At 39.5% G+C, this 11,723-nt stretch overlaps 1 protein-coding gene across 2 annotated transcripts; it reads right to left on the bottom strand.

Moving 5' to 3' along the window:
• Positions 1-1,044: 1,044 nt before the first annotated feature.
• On the bottom strand, positions 1,045-10,257 carry zgc:195001 (uncharacterized protein LOC567531 homolog). Of its 2 annotated transcripts, XM_042393674.1 has the most exons (5): positions 10,188-10,257; positions 4,233-4,259; positions 3,566-3,628; positions 2,657-2,796; positions 1,045-1,602 (listed from the first exon to the last, which is right to left on the bottom strand). In XM_042393674.1, the coding sequence occupies exons 1-5, from the start codon at positions 10,207-10,209 to the stop codon at positions 1,198-1,200; spliced, it is 657 nt and encodes a 218-aa protein (XP_042249608.1). In that variant the 5' UTR covers positions 10,210-10,257; the 3' UTR covers positions 1,045-1,197. The 2 variants fall into 2 exon arrangements, with proteins under 2 accessions (XP_042249608.1, XP_042249607.1); XM_042393673.1 differs by lacking the exon at positions 10,188-10,257 and having other exon boundaries at positions 4,233-4,312.
• Positions 10,258-11,723: the final 1,466 nt, after the last annotated feature.

Raw genomic sequence — 11,723 nt, 5'->3', positions numbered from 1 at the left:
AGAAGATTCTGTATGTTATTTTTCACAAAACAATATTCCAAAAATTACATTATCTACATTTGTAAGGAGTTAATGGCATAAAATCTGTAACTCATCACTACTGTATGTCCCTGCCGTCATTTAGCACAGTATATACTGAAGTGTTAGCATGGAGGACTGGAGCCAGAGATCTCCCAGGACCACATGTGAGATTTCTGTCTGCATTGCTCCCATCGTTTAATGAGTAAGTTGATCAACAGGCCAGTTGTCACCCCCCCCACCCCAAAAAAAAAAAAAAAATCAATCTAGTCCTAAAAAAGGGGTAAAAACTAGAGAAACGTCTGGCTTTACATGAAGCTTGGGGCTCTTCAAAATGTGAGTGGAGGACACCAGCACCTCCTTATAACATGCCTATTTGTACATTTACTTTTTGCCAACGAATGACTGACTGATAGAATGATTGTAAATCAATACTGAGTTATAGGGGATGGTATTGTTTTTCTGTTTTTTCTTTTTTTTTTTTTTTTTTTTTTGCTCCAGATATCTTGTTGAAATGATTGAATGAATGAGAAAGTGTGTGTATGAGAGAGAGAGAGAGAGAGAGAGAGAGATGGGTTGATTTTGAAAGGAAAAAAAAATGTCAATCTCTGACATTTCAAAAACAAATAAATGTTCCGTTAAGTACTTTTATGTTTCAAATAAAGGAGCAAACACCAAGAGAAAAGACTTCTTGTATGATTATGGGAACGTTTAAGGATGCAGTATTATTAGAGGCCACTAGATGGCCTCAGTGCTCTACTGTATATGAGAAGATACTCAGTAGCACAGATACAATGGACGGCGTCAGTGTTTTTACACAATGGTTGAATTTATTGACTACATTTGGCACATAGAAAAAGATACAAGCACTCTAGCACATACAAAGTCCTGTGTGTAAGGCTTTGCATGCTTTTCTAAGATAAATAAACTAAAATACACGACTAGATACACAATAGTAAATAAAATAGTTTGGTATTATCGGATATATATATATATATGTGAAGCGAATAAGCTTCCCTCATGCGCCTGAGAAAGCAAACACAATCTATAAAGATGTCATCATGACACGCTTCAGTTCAGCTTTGCAGCTCCCCACACTTGTTCCCCAAACCTCCCGACACCTTCTTAAATTTACACTACTAGCCGCTCGTCTCCATGCATGCTAAACCTGCTGCTGTGTCACTGATCCTTTTTCCGAATAAGACAGTGCGAATTTGTGCCAACCCAAAACCCGGGGAAAATCTTCTCCTGGATGTTGACTTTGAACTTGTGAATGAGCCGCACCTCTTTCTCGCCTTCTCCCTCCACCAAGAGGAACTTGATGATGCCGGCGGGTTGGTCGACGTAGACGCCCATGCAGGAGGTCATGGGGAGCTGCACGTCCACGTTCTCGCCGTTGTGCCAGACTTGGTAGCAGGAGCCTGACCAGCCGACGCCCCAGGAGCCGCTGTTCTCCCCGAGGCCGCAGGGCCCTTCGTGGCCCTTCCTGGGTGAGCTCTCACCGACCACCCCGATCACCACCCAGCCGTCGTAGTCCACCTCCCAGTATCCTCGAGAGCCCAGCAGGTTCTCTTTACACAGGACCTAAAGGAGACAGGAAATAGGATGAGTTACTGTCCAGTTTAAGTAAAAGATTTAGATAATATACTAAAGAACTGCACTGTGAGCACTGACAATGTGTTGTGAAATAACTGCAGGAGATAAACCAGGACCCCCAAATATGTGTATGAGGAGACCAGTGGTGAAAAGTAACTGGAGCATTTACTCAAGTACTGCACTTCAGTACACTGCTGAGGTACTTTTACTCCACTTTATACGTCTACTCCCCTTTGTTTTAATAGGGAAATATTTTACTTTTTACTCAACTGCACTTACTTAACAGCTGTAGTTACTAGTTCCTCTCCAGAGTACGATTTTACATCAAAAATATATCATAATCTTATAAAATATAATGCATTATAAAATAGGATTTATCACTGGTTCCCAACCTTTTTGGCTTGTGACCCCGTACAAAGAAAGAGTGTCTACTTGGGGAGTTTTTAGAAGGTCAACCAAATAAGTATTTCTCATCTAAACTTCTTGGATAGTTTTCATTTAAATTAACCAGAAAAAGTCCCAAAAAACAACAAATACAAATATGTGTAGCAGAACTTTTTTCTCTTGCTACTCCATTAATCATCCCACGACCCCCCTCAGATTTATTTTATGACTTTTAGTTGTAGTTAAAGCTCAAGCTTCAGCTCAAGTTTCTCAGGTCGGATTTAGAATGAGGGACAATTACTTGTAATGGAGTATTTCTACATGGTTTTATTGGCACTTTTACTTAATTAAAGGATGTGAGTACTTCTCCCACTACTGAAGGAGTCTAACATGAGTAATGAACTGAGGACATAAAATGATGTTTTAAAATCACAGCAATAAAGGCAGACAAGTAAACTGTGTTTGCATAAATTAAAACCTACTGTTAAATTAAAGGTATCAAACCTCTCCAAGCAACATGTGGATCTGTGTGACTGATTTAAAAGTCTTGGTTTGGCTGTGTGACACTGTTACTATTATTGAGACCAATGAAAATAAGACTGTAGATGTGATTAAACCCTGAATTCAGGTTGTTTCCTATGAGCATAGCCAGGCCTACCTGCGGTGAGTGTTCGTATCTCTCAGGTCTGGTGGGATACGGACAGACCGCATCTGAGGTACGAGCCACCTTGGCGCCGGCCTCTGAAATCCACAACAGTTTCTGTGCAGTTTTATCATCCATGGAGAGTGGGAACCAATCTGTATGAATAGAGAGAGAAAAATACAAGCAGAAAGTGGGAACTTTGAGATGAGATTTTAACAAGATAATTCAAGTCAAGCACGGAAAAGCTGTAGATTAGGGTTAGGGGTAGGATTAGGGTTAACTTCCTGTTTAAGAATTTAAAATTGTGTATCTGGTTCTGAATCGAAATTCGAGATGTATGTTAAATTCATGTTTCAAATTGATTACCATTATAAGCAGTGATTGGATTATATTTTGTACCTAATTCAGGTATTCGCTAAAATACTGTATTAACAATCTGTATTTATCACAAAAGTACTTGTTGCTCCTTTAAATATAAAATTCTAAACTTTCTGTTTAATAGATTATCTTTTCTCTAAAATACATTTCCCTGCATTAGCATGTTGTCTAATTAACATAGATTGTTTGCTAGTTTGTGTTAATTGGTTGATTAACACATATGTTTAACATTATACATGGTACATTTACATTTAAATAGGCAGATTAAATACATAATGAAATGATAAAAGTGCTGAAAATGGTATTGAATCTAGTTAAAAGGTTAAATGTTCATTAAATGTGTAAATAAATTCAAAAAATCTGTCTTTAAGTGATGAACTCTTCATCCCTTATTTGTAATTAATTGATTTATTAACCTGTTAACTCTAACCTAAATGTAAATTTTCACTATTCAAAAAAAAAAAAAAAAAAAAAAAAAAAAAAAAAAAAATATATATATATATATATATATATATATATATATATATATATATAAGAGAGGCTTACATTTCATGAAGTCTGCCCTGGTGGTTGGTTCAGGGATATTTGGCTCATATGGAGGTCGCTTTTCTGAGGTGATGGACAGGAAAGATAAAAAGATAACAAGAGAATGAAATGCATTAAACTTTATCATGAATGGTTTATCAAATTTACATGACAACATCTATTTAATTTAAAGGATTAGGCCGGCGATTTTCTATATTTTTATTATTGTCAACAAGTACTACTACCACTACTTACAAGTATTGTGTGTGTATCCAAAGTCTGATATATCTTATTCCTCTGTGCCATAGACCTCCAAGAGGTTGTGATACGTAGCACAACAAGCTAGTGAAGCTCTGTAAGCCTTACACAGAACTACTGTCTGGAGACTGAAAATGTGATCGCTGTTTTTAGTCTTTGGAGCCGTTTCTAAACAAACTAATGTGGCTGTAATCTTCATAATGAAGGAACGTATCACCCAGGGCATCCATGTGGCTCACAGATGCCTTTTTAATAGTTTTTGGACAACAATAGAGGTCTACGGCACAGATGAATAAGATATATCAGGCTCACAATACTTGTAAGTAGATCAGTCCGTTTTCAAAATATTGAAAATCGCCAACATTATCCTTTAATGAATGGATCTTATTATCATTTGGTGATTTACAAGGCACCCCGTGTTGCTCTTTACCTTCTGCAGCACCGTTGTTTTTTCTTCCTGTAAAAGAAAAAAGATGATGTGTCATTTAACTGAAATCTGTCCCAGTGTGTGTATATGACAGAGAGATACTTTAAATAGGACGTGATTTATAAAGCCCTCTCTTGGCAGATTCTTCTCATATTGGCACATATGACAAAGAATTTAAATTCACAACACCGTTCAGGGGGGTGGCATCGACAAGTAAACTCCAGCCAGCTACTTAAAACCATCTCATCTTTCTCTCCCTCCATCAATACCTCTGTCAGGCCACCATTCATCTACGGTAAATCTCCTGCTGCTCTCAACATACAGTAGATCACAGAGAAGTATGTGTGCGATGTCAGCTTAGCACTGATTCATGAAGTTTTTCCCTGGGCCCGCCAAGGTTTAGATTTCAACATAAGGAATGCAGAGGCCCAAAGCATTCAACAGTGAAGGACACACACCATGGCCACTGACAGCGAGGAGTCTCTCGTCCTAAGAATATACTTTCTGTATGATGCTGTTACTTCACACCGCCGAGGGCATGTTTGTCATGTCGTGGGCTGGTGTGTAATCTCTGTTCGTTTGTTCCACCTCCAGTCGGTGAGTCACACCGAGTCCTCTGACATTCATAGAAAACTGTGATCCAATTCTGGCCCCGGTCTGGTCATCCGTCACCGCTCTGCGTGGGTCATCTGCGCTCAAGTTACCGTTTCTCAGATTTCACACACAGACAACTAACTCCTCATCATTCTTACTCACCTATCAGAACGTTACGTAGATTTGTGTGTGTGTGTCCTTTGCTATTGCCAAATTTAGACAGAACAACCTCAATTTTCCTCTGATTCCATATATGGCTGCTTCTTGTAGCTCATGGTTGTGTAGTTAATGCATTTGTAGGCATGAGAAAAAGGCCTTCTCTGCTTAAAATGAGACATATTTGCTTTTACATAACCTTAACCACCAGTTTTGCACAAACATTTCCAATTTAATGTCAGAAAATATAACATATATCATCATAGAATATCTTTGGCTTGTGGATTGTTGGTCGGGATAAAAAAAAAAAAGACATTTCAGGTTGCATCTTGGGCTTTTGGAAACATTGATCAACATTTTTCACCATTTCCTGACATTTTAAATATCAAAAGACAAATGGCTCAATCAAGAGAATAGAAAGAAAGAAAGAATCAACAGGTTAATCGATAATGAAAATAATAATTAGTTGCAGCTCTACAAGACACGAGACACAAGTTTTTATGGCTACTCCATTTCTTGTTTTTTGTCTTATTTTTGGGAATTTTAGCATCCACATTACAATTTAAAATAAATATCTGTACGTTATAACAAAGATTAACCATTTGCTAGAGAATTTATAGACGACTAACTGCTTCAATTTGTATTCTTAATGTACTGGTTTGTTTTGTCATTGACTCGATATCTTCAGTATGCAGAATGGAAGTAGATAAAATCAGGATAAAATACCATCTGATACAGCTTTTTACCCTTGACGCTGAGTTTTGTGACAGTGTTGGAAGAAGTACTCAGATATTTTACTTAATAGATAATATCACATTGTAGAAATACTCTGTTATTATGTATTTGCATCAAATTATACTTAAAGTACCAAATGTAAGAATAATCATTATACAGAATGGCCCATTTCAGGATAATATACATTATATATACTGGATTATAATTATTCACACATTAATGTGTACATTTCTAATGTCGCAGCTGAGTAGGTTGGGGCTAATTTTTACTCCTTGATATTCTGCTGGGTATCTTAATTTATAAAAATACATCAGAATTCATTAGTTGATTATACTTTATATAAGTAATATGAATCTGCTAAGTAACTAAATCTGTCAAATAAATGGAGAGAAGTAAAATTCTTTATTTCTTTGGTTAAACTAACAACTAAAAGACATCTGAATGTGGCCCAAAGTAGACACTTCTTTGTTGTAAAGGGTCATAAACCACCACTGGTATAGCTTAATCTGTTATGATGCACTCTATTTTATAAGATTATGATATGTTTTATGCTGTAAAATCTTGAGTGCGGTAGGGTAAAAAGTACAATATTTGCCTCCAAAATGTTGTGGAGTCGAAGTATAAAGTTGCATAAAAGTGCAAAAAGTGCAAAAGTAATCCTACAAGCACTTAAAAATTGTACAAAGGTAAAGTACTTCAGTAAATGTGCTTTTGACTTTTGCACATGAGAGGACGTCAATCACTACATTACATTTCCATTATTGTAAAAGCCCTTTTATAGCACTAATCTGACTTTCCAGTAACTTGAGTTTAACATAATCTGTCTGATAAACGGGTTAACATCTGGTTTTAGCTTACTTATGAAACACCAACAGAAATTCATGCTGTAAACACCGAATGCATGACTGGAACTTGAAAGATTTACAAGGAAACCAGGAACCATTTTCACCAAACACGCAAGATCCAATTTACAACAAGAGATAAATTCCTCTTGTATTGATTTTGACATGTTTAACTAATCAAATAGAACTCCTGTGCATGGAGATGTGAGAGGAAAGTAGGACTCTACTAATACTGACTACTGACATGAAACAGGCCTGAGATCTGTTGATTGGATGCAACTTTTAGTGATTTTATCATCGCGTCATGCTTCAATTTTATGCATAACACTGTATTTGTGTTATATACTATTTATAATTTGAGTCATTTTGTATTTCTGCATGTCCATGCTCCATTGTGTCTTACGTTTTGTGAATATGTGGACAAGTGTGTTATGTGTAGGTTGTTTTATGACAGAATACAATAGATCAGCCTTTTATATGGTTGTAATCGCATAAAATAAATGCAGTGAATGCCTTTTTTTCTTTTACTCTAACTGTGCTGACACCCACGTGCAAGAAGAGCAGAGTCAGCTCTTTGAGCTGGGACGGCCGATCCCGAACACATGGCTGAGCCAGAGGAAACATAACCTCCGCAGCATGAATGACCCTCAGTCAGGGAAGACGCCAGCAGCATGTCAACCAGACGGACTTATGGGAGCCCGGTATAACATCTGCAAACATCGGATGCGAGTGAGAGGGATGGCGTCGCTTTCCCTGAAGTGTGCTGGCCTGTGATTCTTTCAAATGTGGCTGAAGAGCAGAGATCAATCACTCTTCCTTGAATGACTAAAATACTGTGTATCATTAGGGGCTGTAATTAAAATCCTAAATATATACAGTGTTACTGTTACGCAGGAGACTATTATGTCGAACACAATTACTTGACTAAAGCCACTAACACCAGAAAATTTGATAATTGAATGGGCATGCAGAAATATGAATTGGACTCTACTGAGGCTTAGGATCCAATTACAGACCAGATATCAGTTTGGATATTCTCCACGTGTCAGCAGCAAGCCTGTATGACTTCAGAGGAAAGTGTACATACATTATTAGCGGGTGTACATAACGCTGATGAACAGCAGATGAACAGAGAGGTTTGGCAAGACGGACAGGGATAGAGTGAAGGTCATGTAGCCTTCGTTGGAAATTGGTAGAGCAGAAAGACGCCGGTGACAGATCACTTCATCTGTCTTTCTCCTCCTCCTTCCCCCGATCTCTCCCGTAAAGTAACACAGCAGGTGAGACACGGACATGATGGAAGAACAGCCTCGTGGAATAATGCCAGGCTCATCATGGCATTAAGAGGAATTACTGAGGAAAGATTAGAGGACAGATGTCTGGGGGGGGGGGGGGGGGGGGGGGAATGCTACACTGTAAATAAATTCATCTTCAAATCTATAAGATGATTCTATCTGATGGAAATGAAACGAGCACCTCGAGTAACCTTGGAGTGAGATATCAAGGCTGGCAGTATTTGGGTGGGGGGGTGATGGGAGATATGCCAGCTCTCTGGCTCCGATGTGGAGGTTAAAACCCCCCCCCCTCCGCAGAGGCCGGTCCACGCTCAACGGGATCAACAGGAAAACCCCAGAGAGATAAACAGATACTCAAAAAGATTGATGACTTGACATCACAGCAATAGAGACATGCACAAGATGGAGTGGGATGCTAGAGAGAGGTGTGAGGCATAAAATATTTAAGGGCACAGGGACCATAAAAAAAGACACCTCATCAATCAGGTCGGGATGAATATCACGGTGAAGTTGCTATTTCTCAAGAGGAGTTTGAGCAAAACGTGTCAGGTAACTGAGTTGGATATATAAGTGTGTTTAACTTCAAAAGGATCTTCAGTGAGGTAAATCCGTGTTGGATTTTGGTACGGATCCACATCAATGACGCCATACAAAACACCAGATTCGTCCTTTCTGAGCGCATGTTTAAATGAGTGGACAGCTCAGCAGGGGAGGCCCTGCCCAAAAGGTCAACACCGGATCTCCTGACGCTCCATGAAGACTGTTTGCTTTGGACGTTGGTGAGGTAGACTTTTTCCCCCTCTCCAGATTCCCCGCTCAGTGGGACAGAGCTACATTATCTGTGCGATCAGATTCGAAACATCCCACTGAGACGGCGAGATCAGAAGAGGCGCCGATAGTGAGAAGAGGAGGGGGTGGGAGAGAGATAGAGAGATGAGCGGAGGTGGCGTGGGTCCAGACTCATCCCTCTGGTTTCCTGTCAAGCGTCAAGACTCCTTGGCTGGAGGCCCTGCGGATGATGATGAGCGCACATTTGAGATGCAGAGCCAGATGGATGTAAGTTTTTGGAAGAAGGATTCTGCTTAAAAGGAAGAATTCAGGAGGTTTTTTAAAGGGCTAATAGAAGAAGAAATGGGACTGATTTGTAAAAGCTGAATGTTATTCAATCACGTCAAACTTATTTGTATGCATCAAACATTAGATAATCACATCGGCTCTTTAGACTTGCCATATTTCACACTAATTCAATCTTTCAGTGGTGGTGACTAAACCTTTGATGGTACTAAATCCTTAAGGAGAAGTCAGAGTGCACAGGCCAGGGACGCCACATGTTACATAATGGCAGAATCAAACAGCCATAAATAAAAACCGAGATTGGGACTTGAATTACAGCACTGTACAGCATTTCACACTTCATTACTGTAGCTGCCAGAGGAGGGATTAGTAACATTTGGGCCGAGTTGGGGAGGGGGGGGGGAAGCCTCCCGATGGGAGTTGTCTGAGCTGTGGAAGCTGTTATGGAATGGGAAACACTGAGTATTAGAAATATCCCAAAGCGGCAAAAGGGGCCGACGAAAGATTTTAATAAGAAGCGAACTACCTGTTGTAGCGAGAAAGGGAGAGTAAGCAAGCATGCTGAGACAGGTGCATAGGGAGGGGACAGACAGAAATACGAGCTCTGAAATTGCAGAAGAGCCAGCGACATAGAAGGGAACTCAGCAAGCGACGGCACAAGTGTAGACGAAACCGTAATCGCCCCGAGGGAGAGACTCTTCATGCGCTATGATGACATGATTAATGAGCCAGAGAGAAAACTGGCAGAATCCAAGGTGAGGAAGGATGTTTGGCAGCGACCTGATTTACAGGGATGGTCAGAATGAGGTAACTTAACCACATCCAATAAACAACATATGAAAGACATAATCAAGTGGTAATGAAACCCCGGTGACAAGCTATAAATCAAGTTCTATCTGCTCAAGCTGTGGCACACTTGGAGTGGAATAAAAATATAATATGTGCACGGTTCACCTGTGTCTGTAGATGACATGATTATTCGTGTAATCTGAATGTGAAGCTTTTAAAAATTGCGATACACAGATAAATAAAAAAGGAAATGTGAGTTAAGAGAGGCCACAAGTGTGGAAAACATCAGACCTGCCAAAATCTGACTTACGGAATTACAAAAAAAGACTTTTAAATACAACTTACCTGCATTTTATTTGATGTAGTAACAAAAGTTGGTTGTAAAATGACAAACAGGTGGTGCTTTCACTCTCACGCCACATGGTTTAATGTCCCTCACAGAGGCTCAGGTGAGGCGAGGATGGTTTTCTTACCTGCTTTCTTGGGGACGGGCATGATTCCCTTTGGCGTTCGCTCGGCGTTGATTGGAATCAAACTGACGGGGTCTTGTGATAGTGCCTGTGCATCTCTGGAGGATCGCTTTTATTAACTTCCAAATGAGCGGGGAGGAGGAGGGGGCAGAAAATGAGCGAGGAGGAGGGAATATGCATATGTTTTGGTTGTATGTGACAGTTACCCCAAAGGGACGGTCCTGTCACATGAAACTCTCCCGATCCCTTTCTGGGGATCAGTTGGAGACAAGCGAATACCAAGTATGTCCCAAGTATGCATGCTCATTTACATACACATGGACCGAGCATGTGTGTGTGTGTGAGGTACAGTACATACCCCCGGATCTAACAAACACATTCACGAAAGGACATAAACACATTACGATGAATGGAAAGATGATGATGTGACCACTTGGAGTCAAAGATGGCGCCTACATCTATATTTCTAGACATTTTGGTGCCTGAATTCATAAACAAAATTGTGTTTTGTTTGTCACCTTACATGACAAACCTTGACCCAAGAAAAAAAAACCCCAAAAAACTAGAGAGCATCTTAAATGGACCCTGACACAAGGTATAGGTGTTTGTTTCTGTATAAAGAGTGTGGGCAGTCAGTATCTAAGATGGCAGCCAGCTACTCGTTGGGGAGCTGTCGTCAATCCCAGATCCCATCAATCAGCGGCTGCTGTAAGTGCACTGCGCTGCCAGAGAACTTGAGGCAAAGTGTGTACTGAACCGCCGGTGTGGTCAGAGCTTGAAAATAACAGCTTTTAACGGTCGGCTGTGTGAGTAGATGTTGCTGACGTTGCTTTACAGTCGTCTCAAATGACCGCTTTTAATTGGACGTGGATTAATTAGTTAGGAGAACTTTAAAGTCTGTCGTTTGGACAATATTTTGGCTTTTATCTCCCATATTTTATACCTGAACAGTCCTTAAATCTGAATCTTTTTTAGTAATTAAATATTCAAGTAGTTTATTTTACTTGTTTGGATCAATTTCCATCTTTTACTTCTTATAGTTAATGTTGTAGGGAAGTAAAGCTGCAATAAAATAGTAAATCTGCTGATGTAATAAAGTCATTTAAAGTATTTTTTTCACTTATCTGCTCATGTCTGTCTCTGCTCTCCCATAAATGAATATGAAGCCGTTAATTAGAGCTGAAATCTTCAGTCAATTAATTCATTAGTTGATTGACAGAAAATTGATAGTCAGCTGTTGCTAAAATGCTAAACTCGCTGCTTTTCTTTGTGTTAAATAATGGTGAACTGAATAATTTTAGGTTCTGGGGGGTCAGGAGCCCAAATGAACATAGAAACAGGTTTTTCTTGCTGTAATCATCCCTCCTGTTCATACTGACTATTAGAAAATCCCCTTCCAAATGTGTTCACAATGTAAGTGATGGGGGACAAAATCTACAGTCCTTGTTTTGAGTAAAAACGTGTCCGCCATCTGAGTTAGTCAAATAAAGTTGACATCTTCCACAGTTACAGTACAGTTAGTATAAAAGAATCCTCCTT

This window comes from Thunnus maccoyii, chromosome 18 (assembly GCF_910596095.1).
Source record: "Thunnus maccoyii chromosome 18, fThuMac1.1, whole genome shotgun sequence".
Lineage (NCBI taxonomy): Eukaryota > Metazoa > Chordata > Actinopteri > Scombriformes > Scombridae > Thunnus > Thunnus maccoyii.
The sequence above is the reverse complement of the archived record's forward strand: the minus strand, read 5'-3'. Positions and strand labels throughout refer to the sequence as shown.